Source organism: Cimex lectularius, unplaced genomic scaffold (genome assembly GCF_000648675.2).
Source record: "Cimex lectularius strain Harlan isolate CLEC.00 unplaced genomic scaffold, Clec_2.1 scaffold116, whole genome shotgun sequence".
Classification (NCBI taxonomy): Eukaryota; Metazoa; Arthropoda; class Insecta; order Hemiptera; family Cimicidae; genus Cimex; species Cimex lectularius.
This window is the reverse complement of record NW_019392765.1, coordinates 57,113-73,885: the sequence shown is the minus strand read 5'-3', so window position 1 is coordinate 73,885 and position 16,773 is coordinate 57,113. Positions and strand designations below refer to the sequence as shown.

The window sequence follows — 16,773 nt, the reverse complement described above, 5'->3', positions numbered from 1 at the left end:
ATTCGATTCTCGGCGACAAATGAAATGGCTACGGAGAGCTTTAGTGAAGATATACTTCATTTTGCTTATTAAATCCATAAGATTTCGTGGTCCGATTAACCAAATAACCTCTTATTGTTGATTAATCTTTATGTAAGGTATTAGTTTAAATAAAAAAGTCAGTGTAACGAGCGGGATTCGAACCCACGACCTTCGGCTAAATACGCCGCTGCTGTACCACTTGAGCTACCGTGACTTCGATCCACTCGGACTCCAACTTCCCATCTCAACACACCTTTTGAATTTTCCCTCCTTTTTTGACATTTTTAAGTGGATTGTTCGGAGTCAATCATCATCACAGTCATCAGTCAATCGGTCCACGAAATCTAATGGTTTTAATGAATTAACTTTTACCTTCGTATTAGATTTGACCTGTCCTGTAACCCTTAAATCTATTTTTTTTCTATTTGTTTAATGGGAGAATTTTTTTTCGGGTTAGGAATGAAACCAAAGTATGGTTTGGAGTTTTGTCATTGTTAAGTTGGCGTGATTTTGTAATTTGGTAAATTATAAGGCTTTTAAATTATTCTCCTCTTTGTCTGAAAACGGACAGTTTTCAAGTTTAGAACAGCCCCAGGTCTTGTTCGCCTGTCGACCGAAACGGTAAAAATTATTTTCCGGACCTTCCGAGCCTGGACCGAGAAAGGATTCGGAGGGGTGAAAAATGCGCGTCCGTCGTCCTTTCTTTTCCGAAGTGGCCATTAGCCACAAAGCCGGTGAATCAAAAGGGGCTTGACGTCAAGCCAAATGCTTTTACAATTGTTCGCCTCACCGATGGCCGTGAAGAGGAACGACTCGGCTCTTAGGATTCCGGTCACGAACCTCGACCCGATGCCACCTTCCCACCTGGAGCGATTCTTACCCATCAAAATCGATAACAATTTCCTTGTCATCAACTACGAGAGCCATCGCCAATTACGATGGTAATGGATTTCGAGGTTCAGTGACATCCTCAGGTTTCGATCCTTTTTCCACTTTTTGATATTCGAAATGTTTGATCGTACAACCGATATCTCAATTTGAGCGTTTAAGATGCGTAAATTGAGTTGTTTTATTGAAAATTGCTCACGCATTTTGTAAAAAGACTTACATAAAGTTATTTAACTAATTTTACTAACTACCCCTTGAATTACTTGACCAAAGATCTAAGTTACATCCTACTAATAAATTCACCATTTACAAGAAACTCTGACCTTCCGAGATCTACCAAATTTAAGTAAGGATACCGACTACATCATCCGAAAGAACTGTAACGTTCTTTTTTCCCGTAGCGTGTAACATTATACACACTAAAAAAGTGTTCATAATTTTTAATTCACTACAACACTTACACTTAGTCCAGGACCGAAACAGCAGTACGTGTGAGAAATCAGTCAACACTTACACAAAGGTAAACTTTGGAGAACCTTAGAGCAACATCTGGTGTCCCCCAGAGATCTCACTTTGGCCCAATCTTGCTTTCAATGTTGATTAACGAATGTCCTCCTGTTTCAAAGATTCAGAATTTTTACTATTGGCAGATGATGTAAAAGTTTTTGCCGTTGTAAATAATGTTGAGAAAAATGTGCGCGTCTGCAAGAAGATTTCAATAGGTTTGTCTTTGGTGTCTGAGGACTGACCTCTCTCTTAATCTTGACAAATGTAAGTTTTTTATAGGAAAAAACATCCCTATTACTCCTCCTACTCTTTGCTAGAATCTCAATATCTGAGATTGGTGACGTGGAAGTAACTTTTTACTCTGCGTGTTCCTTTTCTCTTCATGTTAGTTAAAAATGTTCTTTCAGGATCGATCTTTGTTGATGGGGATTTGTTTCTTGTGGAAGATTACTCCTTTCCACAACTTCTCAGTTGGTGGTTTATTGATTTTATTACTGTTTGTATTTCTTAATTTTAAATATTGTAATATGAACCTCCGTATTGATTAGAGGGGTCATCCTCCTGTAACGTACTAAAATAAAAAAACACTGCCACTCAGCGTAAGGTTTTAACGGGTGAAGAAGTCTCAAGGCGTTTTTTAAGTCGAAGTGAAAGGTTTCGGGATAGGAAAGTATACAGAGGACTTGGCAAATAAGGTTAGGCTAAAATGGAACTTAAAATAGCGGGAACGAATCAATTATTTGACGAAAGGAATGATCAAGCAATTTTAGTTCGTGAGGTTAATAAAATAGTAAGCTTGGACAATTCATCTCAAGACTTTTGACTGAAAGACTCGGTGCGCCACGGTGTCATGTGTAGTATAACAAAGTGTTTTTGCTTGTTAAATCTTGTGTCAGGTTTCATGTACGTCTGCTGTCTAGGTATAGCCTTAAGTACCTAACTTGAGCCGAAAAGAAACCTTGATGGATCATTGAAAAGATGAGAATCAATATGTAAATCCGAGCCCCTGTATAAAATAAAAACTTACCTCCTCCTTCCTTTCACTAAAATCTGGGGTGCCCCAAGGCTCTAGCATCTCTCCTATCCTTTTTTTCCATTTATATCAACGACCTGCCCGACTCCATCCAGTCCTGTAACTATCGCCTATATGCTGATGACTCCCAAATAAACATATCCTTCCACCCATCCGATCTTCACTCGGCCATTCTCAAGATCGAAAAAGACTTCAACTTTATCAACGAATGGGCGCATAAAAATTCCCTAGTCCTTAATCCGTCCAAATCCACCGCCATAATTATCGGGTTCAGCCAACTCCTCAATTCCCTCCCCAGCATCCCACCTCTCATGCTAAATAACCATCCCATTCTCTTCTGCTCCTCGGTTAAAAACCTACGAGTAGTCTTTGACCAAAACTGACCTGGCATCCTCACATTTCAAAAATTTCCCGCCATAGTATTGCCTCTCTCAGCATATTTCGGTCCTGGCTTCTCTTACCTTTCTCCACTCGCAAACTCCTTGTATCTTCCCTTGTATTTCCCTTCTTCGATTATAACTGTCTGGCATACGGTGGTCTCTCGGAGGGGGGGGGGGCAACGCGCGACTGAAGCTTATTATGAATTGTGTTCGGCACCCCACGGGGGTGTATCGGGGTTGTATTCCCAACTTTCCTGGCTCTACCCATCTTTCCGTGCACAGTATTTCCTAGGTTGCTTTCTTTTCCAATCCATCCACACTCATCGTCCTCCTTACATCATCCAATCTCTCCAATTCAACTCCTCACATCTCACTCGTAACACCCGCTCATCCCCAATCGACCTTATCCTTTCGCAACATACCTTCGAAAGATCCTTTCTGATCCCAGCCCCTAAACTCTGGAACTCCCTTCCCCTTTCTATTCATCACGCTGCATCCTTTTCCTTCTTTAAATCCCACCTGTATAATCACCTCCTTTCCCTCCAAGCACAGACCTTTCGGTAATATTTGATATTTTTGTTTAATATTCTTGAAATTTTCTCTTCTGGCCTGTCTTACTGGTATACATTGTGCCAAGATTTTTATCTCATTTTACTTTTAATTTCATAGAAGGAATGCAATGCCTGAAGAAGGCAATAAAACTTGTCGAAAGCTTGGGCGTTGATATAATAACATTGTATGTTTGAAGGCCACAACCCGAATCCCAATCAACTTCATAGAAGGAACTTCCTTTATTTATTTATTTAGAAATCGTGAGATGCGGTCTGGTGTGGTGTAGGTTTCAGAAAAATATTTTCTTTATCGTGCCAACGTTTCGATCTTTATTGAGATCATCTTCAGGGCCTGGGATTTACAAACATTGTTTACATATAACAATTACATTTTGGATGTGGAAAAGTGAATTTATACAATGCAAATTATATTTTTTATATATTCAATCAAAGTATTTCTACTCACTCAAAGTTAGTCTTCTGTGTAATTGTGCCATTCTTGCGTGTCGTGTCGAGAGTGCCAGTGAGATTTGGATAGTTTGTGTTGGATTTTGAAGTGGTGGAGAAGGATGTCGGTATAGAAAATCTGGATAATCTGGCCGAACCATTACGAGCACATTTTTTCCCTTCGTCGGCTCTTTTCACCTCAAAGAAGCCGACGCCTTATACAAAAATGTCTTTTCTATACCGACTTCCTTCCCCACCCCTTCAAAATCCAACGTATATAAACACAAAATAGCAAAATCTCACTGGCACTCTCAACACGACACGCAAGAACGGCACAATTACACAGAAGACAAACATTTTGAGTGAGTAGAAATACTTTGATTGAATATATAAAAAATATAATTTGCATTGTATAAATTCACTTTTCCACATCCAAAATGTAATTGTTATATGTAAACAATGTTTGTAAATCCCAGACCCTGAAGATGAACTCAATAAAGATCGAAACGTTGGCACGATAAAGAAAATGTTTTTCTGAAACCTACATCACACCAGACCGCATCTCACGATTTTTAAATAAATATCGATTAACGGTCAGTAATCACCACACATTCCTTTATTTATTTCATGTATATTGTTCTTAGGGGACACCAGTCCCAGAATAATTTTTTTTCTTCTTCTTCTTTTTCTTAAATCAGGGTTATTAAAGGCTATTCAAAGATTTTGTACATCCAGAAAGAAGGCTGATGCCAAACTATCCACAATGACCTCCCAATTTGACTTGATTTCATTAAATGCCGATCTCTATCTTCGCTCCAATCCATTAGCCCAACAGCTTACTTGTACAAATATTCCTGGAAATTTTACTCTTCGTTTAGGTTATGATTGAGATTAAGAGATCTACTTGATTGACCGATACAATGCGAGTGAGTATCCCAACTGGGTGGATATCAAGTTCAACATGTAACGTATTTGTAAAATTTTAGATAAATACAATTTTTAAACACTTATCACCTCGTAGAACAAACAACAAAATTTCATGAATTTTGATTAATTACACTTTATCCATCAAGTGGTATTAGAAAAGTATTGCTCGACGGCTAGTATAGATAGTGTGACTGAGAACCGATCGAATCTACCTGACGCCAAAGCCGGTTTCGATTATCGAGAAGAATTTCATTAACTGGGCTAACAATATGCTTTATGAAATAGCCCCAGGGTTGAGCTATGGTCGATCTTCCTCATCCTCTCAATTGATCTCGATCTCGTGGAATCACCGCACTTTCAACGTTCCCCTTAATAACTTTCGTCAGAGTTCGCCGGCATGTGTATAATTTAATTTCTCATTGATATTGGTTTCGAATCGGGAATAAACCGCGATATGGATTAGGAAAATCTTGAATTCCTGATGTCAATCAGGTTCTCACAACTTTAAAGTTAGAATAGAGCTCTGGACTAAACGCAAAATTATAGAGAAAAAGTCCTCTGCTCAAAGATAAATTTAAAATATTTTCTGCCAAGCCAAGGCTATTTATTTTTTCCAAAATCAATTTATTACTGAATGGTCTTAAAATTTATAATTTTTCTATTTGTTGCATAATTTATTATTTTGACTATTTGTTGCCGTATTCTTGTATTTGGATTTTATTAAGGTGTAAATAACTCACTACTCTCTAAAGATTTCGGTATTTTACTGTGGCATGCAATGAATGTGCAAATAACATATTTCAAATACGTATCGGGATTGATAATTAATGATTTTTTTTAGGTTTGTGGGGAAAGTGCTTTGGGTTTTCTCCTCCTGAGTATCTCGTTTGGTACATTCTGTTTATTATTTTTGTAACATATGCTATGCTCCCGTTGCCTTTGAGGTGGTCCATCGCCGCAGGTATGGTCACGTCGATTGTCCACGTCCTGCAGACGGCGATAGTACTGCACCGATCGAATGTGGTAATGTTTACATCTACAGTGTGTTAGTCGATTGTGTGTGATGACGGGTGTTTTTCGGTAGGTTTTCTCCTGCACCCTGAAGCAGATTGTGGCGACGAGCCTGCTCTACTGCGCCGTCAACTTCACGGGGACTTATACCAAGTACCTAACCGACAGGAGCCAGAGGAAGGCCTTTCTGGAAACTCATAGGTCCACGGAGACAAGGTTCAAGACGCAAAAGGAAAACGAACAACAGGAGAAACTTCTTCTTTCTGGTAAGACTCCTTAGACAGTTCTTTTAGTTCTGTTGATTAAAATCTTATCTAATTTATTGAATTTCCCAGTTCTTCCGGATTTCGTTGCCAGAGAGATGATAAGGGATATAGCAAACGAATCGGAAAGGGGTGCCTTTACACCGCACCAGTTTCACAGAATTTATATCCATTGCTACGAAAATGTCAGCATTTTATTCGCGGATATTAAAGGATTCACCGGTAAATTGAGATGTTTATACATTCTACTTTCAGTCAACATTTAACCATGTCTTTCTTTTTTTTCCAGCCTGGGCTAGTCAAACCAGCGCTCAAGAACTAGTGAGAGTTTTAAACGATCTATTCGCCAAATTTGACAAGCTAGCAATGGTAGGCCTTTTATCATTCATTGGCTTTTATTGTAATGATCTTTTTACACATAAAAAATATGAACATTAACTATAACATTTCTATAACACTTCCAATGCACTCCTATGATCATGACAACTGAACGATCTTTTTTAACTAATTTTACCGAAGTATCTGTACTACTAAAATATTATGCATTGCATTGTGGTTTATGTTGTAGTCGATTCTGCAACCATGTTAATAGTTCGTTGATCTAGGCAGATCACATCCAAAGTTTCCCTCATTATGAAACAAGATCAGATGATTAGATAGGTTAAACTTTCTTTTTTAAAGGTTAGGTTATCCCAATATTTAGGACCTATAGTACTTTCCAATAACAGTACTTTACTTCTGATCTTTTATTTTGACTTCTCTTTAATAGCCAAACTACCGAACGACATGCCAAACTCAGTCGATAAAATAAGTATGTTTTAACCTGTTTTGGCACTAAGTGTGATACAAGCGGAATAACTGTGTAACGGATAAATGTTATAAATTCCAGTCAAGTTTTTAAGGAAATATACAAACATGTACCCTCCAAAAGATGGAAGACGAAGTTATTGTATGGATAACGAGAGATGTGGTTTGTTAATTGATTAACGTTTTAGGAAAACCACTGCTTGAGAATAAAACTTCTCGGCGATTGCTACTACTGCGTGTCTGGCCTTCCTGAAGAACGTCCCGACCACGCTGCTTGCTGCGTCGAGATGGGTCTGCACATGATCAAAGCCATCAAGGACGTTAGAAACAAACTAAACGTAAGCTCTTCGACCCTCCACGTCCGGTCCGCTCACTGATGCGATATGACCTCTGCCGACAGGTCGACTTGAACATGAGGATCGGCATCCACTCCGGGTCAGTCCTCTGCGGCGTGCTCGGCTTGCGGAAATGGCAGTTCGACGTTTGGTCTTACGACGTCACCCTGGCCAACCACATGGAGTCGGGCGGCATACCCGGGTACTGAAACATTCATTTCGGACGGTAATCGTTATTACAGACTCGAGATCTGGACATTGATCGCCCCTGAACAGGAACCAACAAAACTCAATCCGGAGTTTCCAAAGTTAAACGAACCGACAGTTTATAAAGTCGACGATCTCGGCTTGCACAGGCCAGACCTTAGCAAACTCAGGCCCTTTAATTATTTTGTTTAATTCTTTTTATATTTTAAAATGATGGGATACTGTGGAAAACAGAAATTGTCGGCTTGGTCGAGTAAAACAACAAAAAAGGTAACTAGATTTGTTTGACTTTTCAGAAGAGTCCACATATCAAAAGCTACCTTGGGTTGTCTGAACAACGCATACGAGGTGGAACCCGGATACGGAGAAACTAGGGACCCGTACCTCAAGGTATCTGCATTCCACGGTTTTTCATTATTTTCGTAATTTTAATGATGATTTAACTATTTTTCCAGGAGCACGAGATCGAGTCGTACATTATCAAACAACAGGTGCCGACGAAGCAGACGCATAAAATAGGACGTGAGATCTCGAGGACGAGGCTCTGGTCCGAAGGAGAACAGACGCTCATCGCAGTCCAACAAGTTGTCAGTGCGTAAATTTTAACGCCGTTCCAATGTTGCTTGTGTAGTTGTAGTTGGCTTTACTATCTCTTTCTCTTTGCCTCCTTAGTCGTGTCTGCCTCACGAGTGTTTTTGTTTGTTCTCTCCTTGTAGAAACCAAATCCACTAATTGTTTGAATACCTTCTTTAAATCCCTGAGAAGGTTCATCCCGGATATTTTTGGTTACATTGCAGAGAAGGAAAGGAAAAAACAAGTAGATAGCAACGGGAACCACGGCAACCACACGGCGGGCATCGTTGAGGATTGGACGCCGGAAATACCTTTCGAAAATGTAAGTGTGAAAATTATTGAACGAAAGTCAGACAAGAGAATGTTTTGTGCGTATTTTTATGATGGTCAGCGTGAGCTGTTGACCAGTTACAGGCAATTGGATCATCCGAGACTACCGTTGTATTCTTGATTTATGATCTGATCGGATTTTAACATTTGGCAATCATTAATAATTAACTCAATGTGAATTGGTGAATTAAACAATATTTGTTGATAATTTTTTTAACTACCTTTTGAAATTTCATTTTGTCAACAATTTCATCAACTGATCTCTTGATCTTCTTTTATTTTGGCTCTACCCACCATTTTACCAACGACCTGAAGCACCGTCAAATTTAAAGATTTAAACATATATTTCAGGATTTCAATATATTATATGTAAGAAAAACCTGCAATATTGTCACTTTTAGTCGCCTTATTTCCCTTTTTGTTAATTGTTTTATTTAGTTTCTTACAGAAAATAAAAATAGTGAGTGTTTTGAGACGTTCGCATCTATGCCAGTGACTATTGAGATTGGTAAGGTTTGGAAATTATTTACAATACGTAAAAAGTTGGAAATAAATTAAACATATTTGTCTATTGTATTTATTGGTACAATGAATTTTAATGTGGTAACTACAAAAAAAAATAGGGAATTTCTGACTTTTTTATTTTTAAAGTAGAAAATGTCGTAAAAATTAAGTAAGCAAAGTTCTTCTTTTCAAAACGGCATTATAATTACATTTTTTTCATATTTTTTTTAGATATTTGTATGCCTTTCTTATAGCATGCGAATGTTGATGACAAAAGTGGCTATCTTTTTATCACAGTTGAGCTCGACCGGACAAGAGCCAGAGAGGAGTGAGGCGGACAACGAAGCTGTAGCAGATGTGAGTACTGCAGAGGAGGCCGACATCATGATGGACCATTGCATAGAGGTGGAGAGCAATCAGCGGATGCGCAAGGAAAACATTAGCCCTTGGACACTTCGGTTTAGGCAGCCACACATGGAAGAAGAGGTTTATTACGCTACTTTTATCTAATTTGCCAAACAGTCGTTGATCTTATTTTTTTGCTGTTACAGTTCTGCCAGTTGAGAGAAGACATGTTCAAATCAAACATGCTCATCTGTTATGTTATATGGCTCTTCATAGTCGCATCACAAACTGCTATTCTTCCACGTTGCAATGCACTGGTCGGCTATGTCGTTTCAGCCACAGTTTTACTGACATGTGCGGTTCTGCTGGTCATGGCAGAAGAATTACCAAGACTTCCTCAAAAACTGCAACACATCTCATCTGTTCTAGTTCATAATAGGTTCAGAAGGACGATTTTCATTTTAGCGTTTGTAGCAATAATGGCTATAGCTTCCACACTAACACTGGTATTAATACTAATTATAATATGAATTTTTGTGTTCTTATATTAAATCTGTTTTAGGTCTTGTTACCAGATCACTTACTTATAAGCAATATAGTAAAGAATAATACTCAAACTGAATTCAGTTGTCATGATAGTGAATGCGATGACGGCATGAAAAGGATTCAAAGAGAAATAGAAGATAGCAATGTAAAGAAATACACTACCACAAACCTGCCTATAATAAATTTTGATAAAAAAGGGGTTATCAATCCAAATTTACTTTTTCAAAATGTAGAACAGAATTCAAACATGAGTTCTTATTATGCCTTGGATAAGCATTTACACACATATGCCAGAGTGAAAAGAAATGCTTCTGGAGTTAGTATTTCGAAAAATTCTACTGACCCTTCAGAGAACGACCATTACTTCAAATCCTGCATCCATGTAGAACATTTGGTGTTCACGTGGGTGCTATGCCTGATCGCATTGGCTACGACACTGAAAGTATATTTCTTAGTCAAAACGGCTCTGGCTCTAGTCATGGTCGGTGGGTACACATGGTTGATCCTGGGACTTTATCCAGAAGTGTTCAGACAACCACAGTTGGATAAACAGTAAGTTAGATGAAATATTCTGTACTTCTCCCTGACTCTAACATTGTCTTTCAGCTTGAAGATGCCGTTTTTTGCTCAAATGCTGCTCATGCTGTCAATATTTTTTACACTGGTCGCCTATCATGCAAGACTAGTCGAGATTACCTCAAGGTTGGACTTTCTCTGGAAATTGGAAGCCCAACGTGAATTGGCTGATATGCGGGAAACGAGAAAGAACAACAGACAGCTGCTAAGGAACATCCTTCCTGACCATGTCGCACATCATTTCTTGCATGACCGAATAGCCGATGTAAGATTGTTATATTGATGTTTGAATATTTAAACTATAAGTGTGTACTTTTTAGGAACTATACTCTCAGTCAAGAAATAAGGTAGGTGTCATGTTTGCAAGCATCCCGAACTTCACTGAATTCTACTCAGAAGACGTTAACAAAGGCATGGAGTGTATAAGGCTTCTGAATGAAATCATTGGTAGGACTATTAGACATTAATTTTTTGTTTTTGTATTAATTGAAATTTTTTTTCTAGTTGATTTTGATGAACTTCTCTCAGAACCTCGGTTTGGTTCTATTGAAAAAATTAAGACAGTCGGGGCATGCTATATGGCCGCCTCGGGGCTGAATCCCACACACGAGGTACTCATTCGCCTTAAAATAGATGTTTTGTTCACTAAGACTTTGAGAATGATTAACAGATTTGTACGTTTTAACAGGCTATTGATGGCTATTCGCACGTCTGTGCCCTGGTTGATTTTGCCTTAGCAATGAAACAATCATTAGAAAACATCAACAAACATTCATTTAATAATTTCCACTTAAGAGTTGGCAAGTATAATTTGTTACAAAAACCTAGAAAAATATTATTTGTCTTTCTTGTTTTTTAAATAAACTTGATGCAGGTTTTGCAAGTTTAAAAGTTTGACCCAAAAATGTATTTCCACCAATAAAATAAATATAAAACTACAAAGGAAGAGAAATAAATTTGTTAAAAACTTCTAATAGATAGAAGTAAAAATAAGTAATGAATGCATAGTAAAATACTTAGATATGATTAAAATAGACATTTTAATGGAACAAACTAGAATCTTTTTATTTTATTTATACATGTTATAAAGGAATAAGCAGTGGACCACTAGTAGGAGGAGTGATTGGTGCTCGAAAGCCAGTGTATGATATTTGGGGCAACACAGTAAACGAAGCCTCTAGAATGGACTCCACAGGAAAGATGGGGAGGATCCAAGTACCAAAGCACACCGCCATGGTATGTATACATTCAGTTTGTTCATCGGTTATATTTTAAACATGATGCATTTCAGATGCTCATAGAAAGAGGATACCTCATGGAGTACCGCGGCCTGGTCCCGGTCAAGGGCAAAGGCGAAATGGAGACATACTTTGTTCTAGGAAGGGGTGAAACCGAGGAGCAACTTACACCTAAGCCAACTATTCAGCATGCATCGCTTGCGGCAGTCGTTTACGGCATGGTACAAGCAAGGAGGCGTCATAACACACTGAAACATGCCACACGTATGTTCATATCGTCTAGCTTTTCAATAATTCTCTTCTCACCTTGTTTTTATTTTATTTTATTTTTTTCCCCACTTACCCTTTAAAACATTTTTAATTTTTATTTCAGAATTTCGACAATAATTTTTTTTTGACAAACAACATCAATATTGATGGGTCTTGCTGAATGGTACTTTTTATTATTTTTTTTTTATGTTTACTATTTTATTGGTTACATTCATTCCTTCTCCTTGAATACTAACTATAATAAAGTGGTGAACTTCTATCTAAAGAAGGTAAAGAATAAAATGTTATATTAGATAAATATATCGGGTCAGAAGTAAGTTTGCAGAACAAGTAGACTCAAAAGTTGTAAGGAAAATTACCTTGTATGTACAAACAAATGAACTAGACAAGCATCATATTTTTTATTCTTCTAATAGTGCAAAAAATAAATTAATTATGACCAGGCGAAATTAGAGGTTATTTACATTGTTTTGTTTTTTAAATATTTCTATCCTATTTCTTACAATTAATTTCAATAATTAATTTTTTAATCCTATTTCTTTTGGTTCACCATTTTTCAAAAATAATTTATGTACCAACTGATTTAATAACATTTTATATTTCATATTATTAACCTTTTCTTTGTCATTAAAAATTATCATTTTTTAACCCTGTTTAACAAATCTTTACAAAAAATTTTCTATCTTCTCATATTATATAATGTAATGCAACATTAACTATTAAAAAACTTTCCAGAGTTTCTATCTGTCTTGTCTTTTTTACTAATTTTATTAAAATGAATTTTAACATGATAAATAACAGGTTATGAACACAATTTCAGAAAATCCCTCAACTTCCTGCAAATCGCTTTGTATCTCTATTGTTCCCTTCTTCTTATTTTGTTGTAACTCTGTTTTCTATTTCTAAACCACCATATTTCTTTTTTCTTTCCTTATTACAAGGGATGGGCCGATGGGCTAGGTCGTTCCCCAAGTGCTTTAGGGGGATGCCGTCACCTCAAGGTTTGTATTGCAGCTCGAGCCACACAAACTTTCAGTCAGGCCAATTCTCTTCGTTCCATGCGATGGACAACATTCTCCCCGTTAGTATACTTCTCGCTTCACCCACCCGACTGTAATTTCCCGTGATATTGACTGTTTCTTTGTAATATCCTTCATTGGTCAATTTTTTTGGGGGAGTACTTTTGTCCAATGGTCATCGTTCCTTAACCATTCCTAGATAGGATCCATATGTTAATGACATTGTTTTTTTCTCCTTTTTTTAAATATTTTTGTTAATTTTTTTAGTGAAATCACTTGATTAAACTAAAACAAACAGTGTTTTATTTACATTTTATCAACTATTTTATGTTTTGCATGTTGTTATTTAGTTTATAATAATATAAGAAGTTATGAATATTATAGAATAAATGTCATGTGAAAAAAATGCAAATGGAAAAAATCTTTTTGAAATTAACTTATTGGTTATAGCCTTATTTGTATGTACATCAAAAGCACATTTTGTCTTTGAAACTTTCTCCCCCACAATTTATTAGCAAATTTAAATATTTACAAAATCGCACACATTTACAGTACATTCCAGCACAACCTATTCCATTTATTAGGATATGTAAAGTGAGTAGAGGTCAGTTGTTACTAACAGAATGAAACATGAGGGGCTGCATGAATCAGCATGACTGTGATGGGATTTTTATGTACCATATAGTTATCTAATAGTCGTGTTTTTATTTGTAGAAAGCGCAGGAGTTTTAAGCAGGACGAAGTCCCAGCAGGCGACATCGATACCATCAGGACACAAACTTGTCAACTTCAGCAGCTTCCGAATTTCAAAGCCGTCTCCATCACCCCTGCGGAGGAACACGACAAGGGCAGGCAGACAGCTGAGCCAGCCATCGCAGACCTACACATCTCAAGGGAGCATGAGGCAGCTGTCCGTCGATCCCACGCTCCTTCATTCTGCACCCGATACTAGGAATACGTCGCCGAACCTGTCCCAGGGAAATTTAAGGTCTGTCTCTATGAACTTCAACAATTCGACAGAGCAGGCCAGATGATGATCTCCTGCCTCCAGTGAATAATTGTGATACTCTCCGAGTGCTGGAAGACTCAATCAACTTTAATACAAGTCCTCTTGGTTGAAATTATCGAAACTGAGATATTGTGAAAGACCTGAAAGGAAATCAAAATTAATCCTATGAACAAGGGCCAAAATAGTTTAGAGACTTTTCTTTGTTTTTGTAAAAGTGGTTTTCCAAATGATTATTTTATACCATCTAAACAATTTATAAATGTTTGTTGTCCTGAGATATATTTTAATGAGTTCAAGACTGGGCGTTGTACTCACACATTATATAGTTTTTACTTCTAAAGTGTTCAAATTACATGTTATAGTTTTGTATAAAGATATATATAAATATATACATATATATGTGAAATTTTATCAAGCAAGACATTTTTCAATACATGTTTTATTTATAACATATAAGGTACACAAACAGTCTTTAAATAGAGCTGGGTCCTGTCAGCGTTGAGATGAAACTTCAATGCATATTGAACGCTTGATAAACAATCATATTATGCAAAATTGGATCAATTTGAATTGTGACAACCAAATTAAAACAGTCGATGTATGATTTCTTCAACAAAACCTCATTCTATCTCTATTCATGTTTTTATAACTCTATTTAAATTTGTAAATTAAACAGTGTTATTAATTCTACAAAAAATTTAATACAACTCTCCTAAATTCTTTATTTGACACATTTGAACCCTTTTTTTAAACAAAAGCTACAAATAGAACAAACCTATGATTTATATAAATAGTGATGCAAAGTATTTCTATTGTGTCCACACCTTGTTACTATAGAAATAAAACCATTCAATAAAACCAACTAGCAAATACCGTTGAAAAGGTGGTTTTTATTCTGGGATTGCAGTCAGAAAATTCCAGTTTGTACGCAATCTGGAATCCAATTATACGGCAATATTCTTTGTCGATGTTTTGGTGGTTTGACCTCTTTTTCTCAAACCTTCCTTCAGAGAAAGAAGGTATGTCCACAAAAAGTCAGCCAAAATCGTATATAAGAGTGAGTAAAAACTTTAGGTTTTTTACTGCAATTCTAAAACATTGACCATTAATAGAAAACAATCATAGTTTTAGGTTAAAAGGAGTCGGCCTTTTTAAGACCTTGTGCACCGCCACCAATATTGGTCTGTAGTGCAATCTCCACTATTGTTTGACTCTCTTCATTCTTTACCAGAAGTCAAAATTTTGTTAAGGACTCCCTGTGCTTGGCTTTTTCTCTTCCAAAAGGAGAAATTTCAGCCTGAATAAGGCCTTTGCATCAACAGTAGACATCGCTGTTTCTTCTTCTTCGTGGCAATAAGAATGTTCATGCTGATATTTCAAAAGCATTCGACAGGGTGGATAGACATAGTCTTGGCGAAAAAGCTACAAGCCTCTGGAATTATCCTTGTTTATCCTTAACTAGCCTAATTTAAGTCATTCTCGGTTAATAGATCATTTGCTGTCTCCTATAAATGTGCTCTTTCTGATGTGGTTCGTATAGACTCGGGTGTTCCTCAGGACTCACACATAATTTTATTTTTGACCTTCTTCAATGATGTTACTATTAAGAATAATCATTTAGCACTGCTTACCGATGATTTAAAGCTGTTTAAAGAGATAATTTGTGAGAGTGATTGTAGTCTTCTTCAAGAGGACCTGACGGCATTTTTAAATTGATGCAGATGCTGCTAGAATTTCTTATTAGAGAAGTGTAGTACAATTAATTTTGTTGTACAATATTGAAAATATTGATGATAGGGGAAGGTCACATATATATAGATATGACCTTATAGAGATACCAATATAGACGATTATTATATTGATCGAAAAAATTATTAATTTGCTTGAAAATGCTGTAAATAAAAAGGAATGAATGAATGAAAAAAGTACTTTATTAAGTAAACAAATGAAAATAATCTAACAAAGCATATTCAATGGATCTGGAATCTTCTGCCAGAAAATAATAAAGAAAATACACATTTTTCCAAAAACAACTACGTGGTGAAGTTTGTAACTTAAAAAAAATATTAAAGGGCTTACCTAAATAAAATCCTCTTATAAAAAATTTAACAGAAGAATAAGACTACGATGATGCAAAGTCTTCCTGTTAAAGGACAATATAATGCAATGCCCTTATCCGCGCTTTGCCAAGTTCCCCTTTCACATAAACAAGCAACGTATAAAGCACAGGACTACGTCAACACATTCTTGCAGAGCTATAAATTTCGATTCAATACTCTTATAATAATACAGAAGAATACTTTGAAAAAACGGTCAACCCAGGAAATATCTCCGAGAAGAACTTAATCCGATTAAAAAATCCATCCCAACCGATTATCCGATTGTTAATAATCCATTCAAGGCCAACGTTGCGAAATTGCAACACCAACTATAATATTTTTTAAAGCAATTGTTTAAAATTGTGAGATTTTCTGTGTAGGTATTAGTAGTTTGATGGTGGTTGATGGATTAAGCCGGTCTTTTAGGTTTTCGGTCCTTTTCCTTTATTAATTCGTGTTGTTTTAAATGGCGCGAACAATGTGAGCTGTTGTTAATTTGTGTATGAGTTTTTGGTGTTGAATGTGTTTTTTTATGTATTTCTAAATTTTCGTCTATGTTCATTTTCTGTCCTTTTTGAGTGGGTTCGTTTTCTGTCCGTTTTGTGCGTAGTAATATTATACTTGGTTGTGCCATCATGTATTATTTTATTTTATTATGCATTATTTTCTATATGTGAGTCGCGTAATTTTATTTTCCGTCGCTGTTCTTAAACGATTTGATATGTTCCTTGTATTTGTCTTTTAACTATCGTCCGATGTATTTCACTCCCTACCCGCATGTTTGTGTGTTTGACTTGGTAATTTTCCGATTGTGTTTGTGGTTTTTAGTGCCTAACTTTTTAAACAAGTTAGTTTGTATATTAATTTCCCAATGTATATGAATGTGG

The 16,773-nt window shown here is 36.5% G+C and overlaps 1 protein-coding gene across 4 annotated transcripts in view; it reads left to right on the top strand.

Annotated features, from left to right (window-relative positions):
• The window catches only part of LOC106663679 (adenylate cyclase type 8-like), a 261,838-nt gene extending 247,322 nt beyond the window's left edge, over nt 1-14,516 (top strand). For 2 of the 4 annotated variants that reach the window (XM_014388699.2, XM_024227503.1), the window contains 19 exons: nt 5,596-5,777; nt 5,839-6,031; nt 6,101-6,250; nt 6,318-6,397; nt 7,024-7,173; nt 7,236-7,372; nt 7,674-7,767; nt 7,833-7,968; nt 8,094-8,272; nt 9,082-9,270; nt 9,336-9,635; nt 9,692-10,227; nt 10,282-10,516; nt 10,572-10,698; nt 10,756-10,862; nt 10,940-11,051; nt 11,342-11,487; nt 11,543-11,753; nt 13,493-14,516. In XM_014388699.2, the coding sequence (XP_014244185.1) occupies nt 5,596-5,777; nt 5,839-6,031; nt 6,101-6,250; nt 6,318-6,397; nt 7,024-7,173; nt 7,236-7,372; nt 7,674-7,767; nt 7,833-7,968; nt 8,094-8,272; nt 9,082-9,270; nt 9,336-9,635; nt 9,692-10,227; nt 10,282-10,516; nt 10,572-10,698; nt 10,756-10,862; nt 10,940-11,051; nt 11,342-11,487; nt 11,543-11,753; nt 13,493-13,812 (3,584 nt within the window). In that variant the 3' untranslated portion in view covers nt 13,813-14,516. Of the gene's footprint in view, nt 1-5,595; nt 5,778-5,838; nt 6,032-6,100; nt 6,251-6,317; nt 6,398-7,023; nt 7,174-7,235; nt 7,373-7,673; nt 7,768-7,832; nt 7,969-8,093; nt 8,273-9,081; nt 9,271-9,335; nt 9,636-9,691; nt 10,228-10,281; nt 10,517-10,571; nt 10,699-10,755; nt 10,863-10,939; nt 11,052-11,341; nt 11,488-11,542; nt 11,754-11,862; nt 11,923-13,492 lie in introns of all 4 variants that reach the window. The other 2 variants (XM_014388702.2, XM_014388701.2) reach the window with 2 other exon arrangements.
• The last annotated feature ends 2,257 nt before the right edge of the window (nt 14,517-16,773 follow it).